The 13,883-nt window shown below is 38.0% G+C and overlaps 1 protein-coding gene and 1 non-coding gene across 3 annotated transcripts; one reads left to right on the top strand and one right to left on the bottom strand.

Annotated features, from left to right (window-relative positions):
* Positions 1-4,933: 4,933 nt before the first annotated feature.
* Positions 4,934-5,006, bottom strand: TRNAK-UUU (transfer RNA lysine (anticodon UUU)). The gene has a single exon. It is a non-coding gene; the product is annotated as a tRNA-Lys (tRNA).
* Positions 5,007-5,046: 40 nt separating this feature from the next.
* On the top strand, positions 5,047-11,148 carry LOC142548888 (uncharacterized). Of its 2 annotated transcripts, XM_075657516.1 has the most exons (16): positions 5,051-5,307; positions 5,993-6,037; positions 6,225-6,265; positions 6,353-6,434; positions 6,589-6,633; positions 6,826-6,882; positions 7,376-7,435; positions 7,547-7,674; positions 7,805-8,069; positions 8,150-8,216; positions 8,731-8,801; positions 8,903-8,992; positions 9,365-9,473; positions 9,882-9,973; positions 10,828-10,933; positions 11,012-11,148. In XM_075657516.1, the coding sequence occupies exons 1-16, from the start codon at positions 5,164-5,166 to the stop codon at positions 11,104-11,106; spliced, it is 1,497 nt and encodes a 498-aa protein (XP_075513631.1). In that variant the 5' UTR covers positions 5,051-5,163; the 3' UTR covers positions 11,107-11,148. The 2 variants fall into 2 exon arrangements, 1 of the variants encoding a protein (XP_075513631.1); XR_012821019.1 differs by lacking the exon at positions 9,882-9,973 and having other exon boundaries at positions 5,047-5,307.
* The last annotated feature ends 2,735 nt before the right edge of the window (positions 11,149-13,883 follow it).

Below are 13,883 nucleotides of genomic sequence, written 5' to 3'. Positions count from 1 at the left end.
CTTTGCATGTGACAGCTTCCTCATAGCTTGATGGTTCAAAAAACTCCACTTCTTCAGCAACAGTGAGGGCATACCATGTTAGGTCAGCATGTGCATACCTTTGTGGGAGTCTCACTTCTCTTCTTGCTCTGTCTTTGGCTAGAGTATAAGTTTGAAGATTATGATTTGGTGGATCATATTCTACAATCTCCTCTTGAGTTTCAGTATGTCCATCAGTTTCCTTTTGAGGTGATTTCTTGTTGGTCTCCACCTCAATTTATGTTTCGGGTAGGCTTGTTTTATCCAAGGCAGTAGACTCATCTTTCAGTTTATAGCCCATCTTGGTTTCATCGAATGTGATGTCCCTTGTATTAAAACACCTTGGTCCAGTGGCTTCCAAATTCCATACTTTATATCCTTTAACTCCATCTGGATAACCTATAAGAATACATCTCAAGGCTCTTGCTTCAAATTTGCTTTGCTTAATATGTGCATATGCCAAGCAACCAAATACTCGAAGGTGTGAGTATTCTCCTGGAGTTCCTGTCCATAATTCCATTGGTGTTTTAAAACTTATTGCACTTGAGGGGCATCTATTGATTAGGTAGCATGCTGTATGAATGGCTTCTCCCCAAAATGATTTTGGAAGTCCTGCACTTATAATCATGCATCTAACACGTTCTAGCAGTGTTCGATTCATTCTTTCTGCTACCCCGTTTTGTTGTGGATTTACAGCAGCTGTTCTATGCCTTGTAATCCCCTTCACCCTGCATACTTCCTTGAATGATTCTGAGAAGAATTCTAGCCCATTATCTGTGCGGAGGTGCTTGAGCTTTAGGTCCATTTTGTTTTCAGTAGCCTGCAACCATTCTTTAAATTTCATAGCAGCTTCATCCTTTGATTTTAATATATACACCCAAAGCCTCCTTGAGTAATCATCTACTATGGACATGAAATACTTGCTTCCTCCATGTGTTGCTGTTTTTGATGGCCCCCATAGGTCTGAATGGACATATTCTAGAGGCTTGGTTGTTGTGTGTTTTCCTTGACCGAACTGCACTTTCTTAGCTTTCCCAAATATGCAATTTTCACAAAATTCCAGCCCTTGAATTTTGTCTCACACAACAAATTATTCTTGGCCAATTGCATCAGCCCCTTTTCACTTACATGGCCTAGTCTTTGGTGCCAAAGGCTTGCTTGATTTTCTTCCTGTTGTGCCATAGCATTTCCTCCTACTACTGTATTTCCTTGGAGTACATACAAGGAGTTTTTCTTGATGGCTTTCATGACAGCTAGGGATCTCTTCATTACTCTCACGGTCTCATTCTCGGATTTGAACATGAAACCATCATTGTCAAGAGTTCCTAGGGATATTAAATTTCTCTTTAGTTTGGGAACATACCTTACTTGAGTGATAAGTCTATCTTGTCCATCGTACATTCTTAATCTGATGGAACCTGAGCCTTTTATCCTACATGGTTTATTGTTTCCCAGTAGCACTAGCCCTTCATCAGCCTCAATCAAATTTTCGAACCATGATTTAGTTGGACACATATGGAAAGTGCATCCCGAATCGAGAATCCAGTCAGTGTTAGAATCTTGATCCGAGATCATGAGGGCTTCAGCTGATTCATAACCATCTAATGCTATGGCTGCTTCACCATTGGTGTTGGATCTGTCTTGAGGCTTTCTATGTTTTTCAGGGCAATTTCTTTTAAAATATCCTTCTCGATGACAGTTAAAGCACTTGTATTTGACCTGATTCTTGGATCTTGATCTATTCATTGGACCCCTTTGTGTTCTTTTTTCTATCCTCCCTCGAACATGAAGCATTTCACCTTGGGGTTCTGTAGAGATGTGATGTTTCTTCTGATGTTCTTTAGCTTGGATTGCTGATAAGACTTCTTCCGGTGAAATTGATCTCTCTCTGTCATATAACATTGCTTCCTTGAAATTTTCATACGTATGTGGTAGGGCATTCAACAAAAACAGAGATTTATCATCTTCTTCAAGTTTGATGTCCAGATTATCCAAGTCATCCAAGATTTTGTTTAACTCATCAATCTGATCTAAGATGCTTTTCTCATCTCTGATCTTGAAAGAGTACAACCGCTGTTTCATATATAGACGATTGGCCAAGGATTTTGTCATATACAATTTTTCCAACTTGTTCCAGATTGCTTCTGCCGACTTCTCTTTCGAGACTTCTCGAAGAACTTTATCCCCGAGGCTGAGGATTATCATGCTGTGAGCCTTCTCCAAGATTGATGCCTTATCAGTATCCTTTAGTGTTGCTGACATATTCGCTTCTCCTCCCAATGCTTCGATCAATCCTTGTTGTACCAAGATTGCACGCATCTTGATCCTCCACAAGCCAAAGTCGTTTTTTCCAGAGAATTTCTCAATGTCAAATTTCAACGAACCCATTCTTTCCTTCGTTCCCATAGACGGCGCCACTTGTTAGAGTTCGTTCCTTATCTTGTCGATCGTTCTTGGACCTGCTCAATGTTCATGCATGCACGCCAGATTACTCACAACTCACGCTACTGAAGAAAGTGCAAAAGTATTTACGTGGTTCGGCGGAATTCGCCTATGTCCACGGGAGGGCAACCAAAATTGTATTGATCAAAGATGGATTACAAGTACAGAGCCTGTGTTAAAAACAAAAAAGAATACAAAGAGAAGAAGCTATGAAACTCTCTCAGAAAGCTATTGTGCCTTCTCTATTTCTTTTTCTCTTCTTGCGTCCTTCTGTAACTTCTTTGAATGGATCTGTGAAGCCCCTTCCCTTGTGTTCTCTCTTTCTTCTTTTATATAACCGCATTGGCCTCCATCTGGTTGTTTCCCAAGTTTGTTTCCCCTTGGTAGTTAGATTCCAACCAACCCATCAATTACCCGGTAGTTGAGCTGGGCCCTTTTCTATGTGCCAACATGAGAGGCACACATTCACATGGACAATCCTCCTCTCTCGAGCTAGCTTTTGGGGTTGATATATGTCAAAATTTATTAGGAGAATTTGAGCTCGATTCTGAGCATAAGACTCATTCAACCCCACCAGGAACTGCATGCTGCACTCCTAGTTATGGTAATTGATCCAATCCTTCATGGCACCACATTTACACACCGAAACTAGTTGAAATTCTTTTAATTCATTCCAAAGTGTTCTCATTCGCGTATAGTATGTACTAACATCCATAGAACCTTGCTGCAATCCACTTAACAATTTTTTTATTTGGAAAATGTGAGGAGCATGCTCTGTTGAAAGCGATCGCGCAAATATAACCAAATTTCATACGCCGTCTTGAAATACAATAGGCTATTAGCAATTTCGTGATTAACAGAGTTCACAATCCATGATATCACCATACTATTGCATATCAACAAGGATCCATATAGAAGATCTTCAATTGGATGTCGCGAGAAGCTACCATCGACAAATCCAAGCTTATTTTTGCATGTCAAAGCCATTGACATAGCACGATTCCAGGTATTATAATTCGTACCTGTAAGGGCATGAGACACCATATTCAATCTTGGATGATCACCATTGTGCAAATAGAACAGGCTGCTTGTATCCTCTATCGATGCTCGAGCAACAGTCTGATTACTCGAAGCTTGACCACCTTTGGCCATGGAAGAGTTTGGAGCGGATTATTGCTCTTATACCATTTCGAGAATTTGTATAAAATGAATTCTATCATAACCGCAATGCGGGAGAGTTTACAATCTTAGCTTGAAAATGACATCTCCAAACTTGTATTTATACTAAAATGGAGTTGACTCAAAAGTGGAAGATAACTTGGTAAAAATGTGTTTCTACAAAAGCTCACTTCTAATAATTCCAGATATGGAATTACGATGGGAGCAAATTACAGAGGCGACTCAAGACTTTGATATACGTTACTGCGTTGAGACTGGAGGCTATGTTACTGTATCTAAAGTGGTACTACCTAATGGTAGAGCTGTTGCTTTGAAAAAACTTCACGGGTTGGAAGGAGAAAATCCAACTTTTGACACATCTTTTAGAAACGGGTTTTGTCAGAAATAAGGCACCGAAACACAGTGAAGCTTTTTGGCTTCTGCCTACATAAGAGTTGCTTGTTTCTTATCTACGACTACATGGAAAGGGGCATCTTGTTTCAAATTCTACGGGACGACATTGATGCTGAGGAGCTGGACTGGATCAAGAGGGGGAATGTTTTTAAGAGTATAGCCTATGCATTATCTCACATGCATCACGATTGTCATCCGCCCATTTTTTATAGGGACGTTTCCACTGGCAACATACTTTTGGACCTGAATTTTGGAGCCTGTCTATCTGATTTCGATGTCGCTAGACTGTTGATCCTGATTCATAAAATCTGGGTTATATTGATCCAAGTATAATGTAATTCATATCTTTTTCTTTGTACTAAGTTATGTAAAGAACAAGAGCCAGTAGGAAATCAACAACTTAATTCCTCAATTCATGCAGAGTTATCCTACACGCCATAACCGAAAAATGTTATGTTTACAGCTTCTGAGTTGTGGCCCTTGAAACAATGTTTGGAAATCACCCAATCGACTTCCTTTATTCCACGATATCTCAACAACTTGCTCCAAATGTAATGCTACAACAGTTGTTAGATTGGAGACTGCCACCTCCCGACAGAAGGGTGACTGCGGAATTGGTCCGTATGCTGAAAACATCACTTTCTCGCTTGACTTTTGACACGAAGTATCGGCCATGGAGGAAGCAAGCGTGTCAAGAATTTAGCACCATTGTCCATTGACTCCATTGGTTGCATGCAATGAAGCAATTATTATTAGTTCAAAATATATCAATTTATAATATTAAAATTACAAAATAGTACGATTTCACTTATTTGGAGAAAATTAAAAAAATTATATAATATATTCTATATATATATTTTCAGTGTTCACAAAAGGTTTGAAAATAGAAAACTTATATCAACGCCGTCTGTGGGAATCGAACCCACGACCACGTGGTTAAAAGCCACGCGCTCTACCAGCTGAGCTAAGACGGCATCTGATTTCAGTTGTTTGTTTTGTTTAATTAGTAAAGAAAATATGTCTTTCTGGAAACTTCTCGCCCTTACTCGAAGAGTGCCCCAAGAACGAACAAGGAACTGAATTCAAGCAACAATTGTGAAGTATCAAGAAAACCCTAGAATCACTGTACAGATGGATGCTCCGCCGGCAGAAAAGACATCCCAGAGCGAGCCTCGAATAGTGGATGTGCGGTCCGTGGTAGAGGCGGTATCCGCTCAAGATTCCGACACCCCTCTCTACGAGGTTGAGAGCCTATGCATGCGATGCGGAGATAATGTACGACTCTCTTTGTTCTAATTGTGGATTTGTGCTTTCCAGTTCTTACTCTGCTCTGCGCATGCAAAGGTGCTTTGTGTTTATGTATTATTGTTTCATTCCTGGCAGTAATGTTTTTGTTTTTCTACACTAGTCTTGATACTGTTTGATTTATATGGGTATCGTGGGTTTTTTTTTGGGGTTAAACATACGGCTATTTTTTTGTTATTTTTTTATAAAATGGTCTGTAATGGGGTTTTCCACCGCAACAATTTCGTTCCTGGGTCTATGTTTCGTATGATGGATGTTTTTTTTTGGATATTTTTTCCCTCCCCCTCTTTTTTTCGTTTTTGCAAAGGATCTTGGTTAATGTTAAAAGTTTCCTTTTTTTGTACGTTTTGTTTTCCAATAACTCCGTATTATGTGCATGCTATGGTAGCTTTGGGAGTCGGACTAGACTTGAGTAGAAATTTTACGCTTAAGCATTAGTCTCAAGGCAATTTTATACTAACATTTTGGATGTAAAGTGTTGGTTTTACTTGCATGACACTACTATGTAAATTCGGATATTAACATTTCGATGTAATGAAGAAAGATGATGGTCAATCTTACATGACAATGATAAAATTCATGATTTTATGTTTGGAAAATGTGATTTTAACTCTTATCATTAGCAATGCCATTTCTAATTTTTTCTTGTTAACAGGGGATAACAAGGTTTTTGTTAACTCTCATTCCACATTTTAGAAAGGTAACCTCCTTGTTCTTTCTCCCAATGCTGATTGAATTAAGGTCATGTTCAAGATAAAAAAATCAAATGTCAAATGAACTGGAATGTTATTTTCTTCAGTGGATACAAATGTCGTGTGTAGGTGACTTATTTCTTATTCAAGAAAATGCTTATTGTTTTTCAATTGACTTGTATATCTTCTCTACAGATACTACTGTCAGCTTTTGAATGCCCCCATTGTGGGGAGAGGTATTTCACCTTTTCTCTCTCAAAATACACAAAAACCTAACATTCTAAGGTTTTATTTTTTTATCCTTTTGTGCTTTCTTTGTGAAGGAACAACGAAGTGCAATTTGCTGGTGAAATCCAGCCTAAAGGATGTCAATATCATCTGGAAGTACCATCAGGTGACAAAAAGGTTGTCTTCCGTGAATTTTGATTATCTTGGTTAGTTAGACTGTTCAAACTATTACATCTCGCAGATAAGTGTGACTGGTTGTTTTTTGGTGGGGTCCGTTTGATTTTTACCGGCTGATTTAAATAATATCATGCTGGTTGGCTTCTTATTGCAGATGTTCAACCGTCAGGTTGTGAAATCAGAAACTGCCACAATCAAGGTTCTTTTCTTAACTACTTACTTAGCATTTGAATTGCAATGTGCATGCATATTGACTGAGGTGATCGTTGCCAATTTCATAAAGCTTGGATGTTGCTGACTAGGAATTCAGTTTCCCTCTCACAAATTGCGTCAATCTTTTATCAATAATTTTCACTACTGTGAAATATTTATTTTTATGTTCTTTGTGCAGATCCCCGAGCTGGGCTTTGAGATTCCTACTGAGGCTCAGCGTGGGTCATTGTCAACTGTATTTCCTGATATCTTTTCAATTCAATTTTTGTTTCTTTTGATTGGAGAATTAGTTAAATTGAACATGAGAATGAATTGGCTCACAACTTGCATTTTGGTTCTGTTTAAAATCAAGGAAATTTCCACGTGTTTCTGTTATGTATTCATTTTTGTGTATTTCAAAGAGAGAGAGAGAGAGGAATGGCGAACACTAATAATGGCTTATTATGTGTGTCTCCTTTGTCACTGAGATTTGCATATAATGCTTTTACCCAATTTTGATTTTAGTGCAAATATGTGCTTGAGATGTAACTTTTTATATAAACAGCCTTATTTTACTTTGGACAGTTGAATACTGCATAAAGTCACAGTATATGCAGTTCCATGCAAACTTATAGGTTTTTTCATTTTGTAAAAGTTGACTGTAGATTTCTCATAAACCCTGATGCACCTTTTTTTTTTTTTTTTTTTTAATCTTTCATGGTTTTATCATTCTTTTGGTATGTTTACAGGTTGAAGGAATACTGGTCCGGGCTGCAGATGAGTTGGAAGCCCTTCAGGATGAGAGAAAGGTAAGTTTTGTTTCAATTCAGATACTTGCTTTTTAAAAAACCATCATCCTATTGTCCTCGTGATTATTTTTTATATATATTTTTTTTATTTTTGGGGGTGGGGACATTCAGAAAGTGGATCCACTGACTGCGGAAGCAATAGATGAGTTCTTGAAAAAACTGAGGGCTTGTGCCACTGGGGATTCACATTTTACTTTCATTCTTGATGATCCTGCTGGAAACAGCTTCATTGAGAACCCGTAAGTGTCTAATTATTTTATGCAAAAAATCATCGGGAACTGAAATTACGACACAAAAAACCCAGTATCATCTTTTTACTTGCGCGTATGAGATAAACACTGTGGAGAATAACTAACAACTTTTGATTAGATATGCTCCTTCACCTGATCCATTGTTGATAATAAAGTCCTACGAGAGAACACCTGAGCAACATGCTTCATTAGGATATCTTGTGGACCCATCACAAGTAGGAGAACCCTATGCTGAACCAACTACAGATGGGATCACCAGTATTCCACAAATCCAAAGTGAACCTCATGGTTCAGTTGGGGCTAAAGCTGGTCGTAAAGCAATAGCTCAGGGTAATAGTGTGGAAAGTGTTGATGCTTTGTTTCGATATTCGTCGCCTGAAGAGGTAATATATGCGCTGGGGCATGATTTCATAATTTCTTATTATGACATTGGATTATAACCACCACTACACTTTGTGGGCAGGTCATGACTTTTCCATCAACCTGTGGAGCTTGTGCCACCAAATCTGAGTGTCGAATGTTCGTTACAAGTATCCTTTTTTTAAGCTTTCTCCTTTATGATGAGATGTATTAGGAAAGTTCTCATTTTTTTATGCAAGGATGTGTTGTGTTGCTCGCTATTGTTTAATTTCTGAGGCAAGAGTTACACTTCTTGAGTTGTGACGACAGTTTCTCTGGGTGATTTTTCTTCTGGATTTATCTCAGATTGTGTGTGGTTGATACCAAAGTTGATTTATCTCATGTCGAGTTATTGTATCAGTTGCTATTGACAGTATGGTAGTACCCTTATTTCCATATTTTAAATGTACTGGAAGTCGTTCTCTCATAGAATCAGAAGTGATGTAGTATGCTAGTGCTTAACAGGTTAATTCACCTATTAAGTACCTGGCCTTTTTCTTCATTTCCCGTTAATTTTTCTAGCAATACATTGTGCAAGAGGTATTTGTTCCAACAGGTATACAAAACTTATCCTAAGATTATTTAGCAGTTGATTATGATGTATTGATGATATTTCATCGAATTGGCAAGCTTAACTATCCACAGATATTCCTTATTTCAGAGAAGTCATCGTCATGGCCTCCTCTTGTGATGCCTGTGGTTACCGTAATTCTGAGGTTTGCTTATGTTAAAATTCATCTGGCTCTATTTTATATGCCAATGTCAGTTCTCTTTATTTTATTCTCTCGACTTTATGATCATTTCATGTGCTTTGCAGGTGAAGCCCGGTGGACCTATTTCTGACAAAGGAAAAAGGATTACAGTTAGTGTGAAGAACGTAAGAGACCTTACCAGGGATGTCATAAAGGTACGCAATTTTGGTAAGTAGCTGGGATGTCACTCTCATTTTTCTTGTTTACAGATGCGCTGTTTATTTCAGTGATATGTTCACTGCACGTGGAAAGTATTAAACACAAATTTAGTTGCAGAAACAGTTGGCGTTGCATCTTTTATTTTTACTACTAGAAGTGTTTCATTTTATGTTACTACAGTTCAATTGCTCATTCTCACAATTCAATTGTTTTTTTTTCTATTTTTGTTGCGCCTCAAAATGCTTTCCTTTTCTCCACTTTGGGTCGGACAAAATGCTATGAAAACTCTAATTCCTTATCATTAAGCCCTGTGGCAGTCTTTCATGTTTTTTGTATAATTCTGATTAATGATCCTTACGACATGGTAGTCGGACACGGCTGGTGTTATCATTCCAGAGATTGAGTTGGAATTGACAAGTGGCACTTTAGGTGGACTTGTCACAACTGTTGAAGGTTTGATATCAAAGATTGGTGAGAGTAAGTATCCTCTTTTCAATTGAATATTACTTTGTGTTATTTTGGGGTAGAGCAAAGGGGGTTTAGAAACATAAATTAAGCCAAGCACCATACTATGGTGCCTTCAATCTATTAACTGGAGATGTGGAAAACATGCCTAGTAGGCTGGAACAGAATAAGGTGTGATTTTTTGGTTAGGAGCATATGCACTATTGGCTTCCTAATCCTATTGTGTGAGCTTTTCCTCGATGAAAGTGAGATTTTTGTTGTTATCTTTATACATTTCTTCCCATTATTGTCCATCTCTGGTTGCAAAAGCCATTAAATTAATATAGATAACCTTGTATATGCAATTTGATGAATAACTTTTCACATTAAACTATCATGAGTCTCCAGATTTCAAAAGTAATCTTCAAATTTCAACTGCAGGTCTTGAGAGAGTACATGGCTTCACGTTTGGTGATAGTGTAGATTATACTAAAAAGGTCAAGTGGCAGGAGTTTAGGGAAAAACTTGAAAAGGTGCTCGCTCTACTATTGACAATGTCAACTCTACCATCCTTGAATTTGAGGCCTTCCCGTTTGCACTTGCGTACTTTCCTCTTGATACATGAATTAACCCATTGCTCCTTGTACTCTTGTTCTTCGCAATATCTATGCTGCCTATTCTCATTGTTTTAATATTTTATATTAATCTTGTTCTGTTCTGGACTTCCGGTGTTTTGTTCCTCGGGCTTGAGCTTTCGTGCTTCTTGAATTGGGATTGTAGAGAAATTTATGTAATATTGTTCCTTGTTTTCTTTAATGATTCTTGTTTAAGTAGAACACAATCATTGTGCTGTGAGCTTACTCTAGGAGGTATAATATATATCGACTATGTATAGATGCAAGATCACCACTAGATGGACAATTTACTTTCCTGAAACATGAATTAGACTAGCTTTCACGAGCTCTCGAGGAAACTGCACGGAAGCTTGATTAATTTCTGCATCATATTTCCGTATTGGGAATGTCATGGTAACACGTACATTTAGGCACAGAGGACACCGACGATATGACATAGGTAACTACGAGGAATTGACAAATAAAAACTAATTTCATGCAAACTGGGATGGGCTTTACAGTAAATGGTTCGATCGGCAAGGATCCATATTTTGTCATTTGTAAACTTGGTTAATCGGCCTGACCTTGGAAGTTTTTTACTTGAACCTTTTTTTCTTTGGAAACAGTGAATTTTGTAGATACATGTGCATGTACCTGATTAGAAGCTCTTAAAAACGCATGCTAATGCCTAGTCTAGTTATTCACTTGTATTGTTCTTACTAAACTGTTCGAATCTTTGTACGTAATGTCAACTTGTCACACATTTTTGACAGTTGAAAAGTTTGGAAGAACCTTGGACTTTGATTATCGATGATGCTTTGTCAAACTCGTTCGTTGCCCCCGCAACCGATGAATTAAAGGACGACAATCAGTTGACATGTAAGTCTGCCCCCCAATATTATTTCAAAACTCAATCAGCGTAGCATGCATTTACTTTGCGTTGATGGTGCATGCCAGTGGAGGAATACGAGAGGAGTTTGGAGCAAAATGAGGAACTTGGACTAAATGATATGGATACGTCTTCAGCTGATGTCTATGTTGATGCCAAGTGATGCACAAGTGTTGTGCTATCTTTGTATTTGTTTGTATACCAAATTACTGAACAATAAAAAGGGATTTATGATTTATTTTAAATTTAAAGAAAATTTGTGTCACTAAGACAAAAGTTGTCTGCAATGCGACTGTGAGAGGAAGTGTGTTTTGTTTGGTTATGTTTCGAAAGTCTGCGAACCCATAAAATTGACATATAATTTTATAAATTAACCAAAATCCAAACGAAATCAACTTGAACTCGAAATAATTGTTATTGGAAGTACACTGGACCATTATTCAAAATTCCCACTCGAAGCCTGCTTGGCTGCCTATTGAATATAAATTCGGATAAACATGCAACATAATACAAGAACAATATATTTATTCTCTTATCGTGCACATAAATGTTCATGCATACGTTTTTTTGCAGCTGCAGCACGAAAACATCTATGTACTGAACATGTATTTCGGCAATTATTTCATATCAGTTGTATAAAATACATGAGAGTTGTATATATGGTCTTGGACAATCTTCGGGTTGAGTTAAGTCAAAGTTACAATTTTAACATGGATATTCACAACTAATAATGTGTGTAAATACAAAACATAGCGGGAATGGGTCATGTGCTACACATCTAGAATCATAGGGGTTATTAGCACAAAAAATTTTCTCAGAGATTATCAACAAACTCGGGATTTCACAGGCGTGATATATGCAAATTTCCCCATTTTGAGCATGAATATAATAGGGGTCATTCCCTTACACTTGGGAAATCTCTCTTTTCTCGTCTCCCTGGATTTGAGCAACAACAAATTTCAAGGAACTTTGCCACGAGTTATCCAAATTACACATGTTAAAATCAGTTGATTTGAGGAAAAACGAAGTTGGCAGCCCGTTTGGTCCTTTTTAAGCTCATCGCCTGAGCTTCATTTCTTGGATTTATCAATAAACACGTTTTCAGGTCCCATTCCAGCTTCAATTGCCAATTTTCAAGATTACAGGAGCTACTATCGATCCTGAACTCCTTTGAAGGGAAAATTCCCCACGAAATCGGGTATCTTCGTGCCCCGACTTTCCTGAATCTGGATGTGAATCTGTTGACAGGCCCGATTTCCATTGACCACCTTCAACATCTCAACTTTACAAACGACAGGGGCTTAATCACCTAACCGTTGAACTTCAGGTTAGCATATGCGACAACCTTCCGGACCTGGAGGGAATGTATCTTTCAAAAAAATTGTTACTTGGATCAACACCTCCAAGTTTACATAAATGTGACAAACTATAAGTTTCGTCTCTCAGCGGTAATTTATTTCAAAAGAAGCATACCATGACTATGCTGGAAATTTGACTAGGCTGGAAATTTGGCATCTCGGGGGAAATATTGGAAGGTATGTACTTGTATTTCCTCATTTCCTTCGACCAGGGTATTTGAACTCTAATTTTAACTTTAAGATTTTCTTTTTGACATGTCAAATTCCACTGGAAATTGACCATCTTCAGAAACTAGAGGTGTATGGGTTGAACTGAAATTATTTAACTGGCCCTCTCCCAGCGAGTATCTACATCATTTCAGCATTGATGATCTTTAACGGTGGTGGGAAATCAAATCTAAGGAAGTCTTCCTTCAAATATCGGCCAGGGGACGCCTAATCTCCAAGAGTTATATCTGGATTTGAATAACTCAAATGGGCATATTCCTGATTCCTTTTCTAATGCTTCAACTCTCACTGTCTTGGACAGTGCAAACAACAGCTTTACTGGTACTACTCCTGATTCTCTGGCAATTTACAATTCCTGAGAATCTTAAACTTGGGCGAAAACAAATTTGTAAAACCGTCGCCATCTTCAAAACTTGCTTTTCTCACTTCTTTGACCAAGAGTAGATTCTTGTAAGAACCGGTGATTCTAGGAGCCCTCTAGGTGGAACAATAACCCCATCTGTCCAAATTTTTTTTCCTCGCAGATGTCAAATCCAGGGGCAAATTCCTGAAGAAATAGGTAACCCGAGCTCTCTCATAATTTTAAGCCTATTCGAAAATGAGATAACCTGAACCATGCCAAGCACTGTCACAGGGCTACAAAAGCTTCAGCAACTATATTCAAACAATAACATGATTCAAGGCTCTATTTCAAATGGCATCTGTAATTTATAAAATCTGGGTGCATTAGATTTGGGACAGAATCAATTCTCTGGTGCCTTATCAGCATGTATAGGCAATATGAAGTTCCTGAGAAATCTAGAGTTAGCTGTCAACAGATTGAATTCAACTATACCCGTCACCATATGGAACCTTAATAATCTGTTGACGGTCAATGCTTCATCGAACAAGTTAAGTGGCCATTTACCTCCAGAAATCGGCAACTTAAAAGCCGTGTATCTCATTGATTTGTCGACGAATAACTTATCAGGTAACATTCACCACCATCAGTGCTTTTGAAATGCTGACGAATATCTCTTTGGCTCATAATACACTGGAAGGGCCAGATTCACTTGGAAAAGTCCATAGCTTAGAAAGTTTGGATTTTTCATACAATAATCTAACTGGTAAGATTCCGAAATCATTGGAGGCTCTCGCATATCTTAGATACTTTGATGTCTCATTCAACGAATTGACAGGAGAGATCCCAAATGGTGGCCCTTTCGTGAATTTTACGAGGAAGTCTTTTACATCTAATGAGGCTCTATGTGGAGATTCTTCAGGTTCCACCATGTCAGTTGAGTCCTTACAACAGCCAAGGAGAAAAAGAAGACTAAACATTGCACTATACATTGTTTTGGGCGGTGTTCAATAG

This window comes from Primulina tabacum, chromosome 6, assembly GCF_025594145.1.
Source record: "Primulina tabacum isolate GXHZ01 chromosome 6, ASM2559414v2, whole genome shotgun sequence".
Classification (NCBI taxonomy): Eukaryota; Viridiplantae; Streptophyta; class Magnoliopsida; order Lamiales; family Gesneriaceae; genus Primulina; species Primulina tabacum.
Note: the sequence above shows the minus strand (reverse complement) of the source record. Positions and strands in the feature narration are given on the sequence as shown.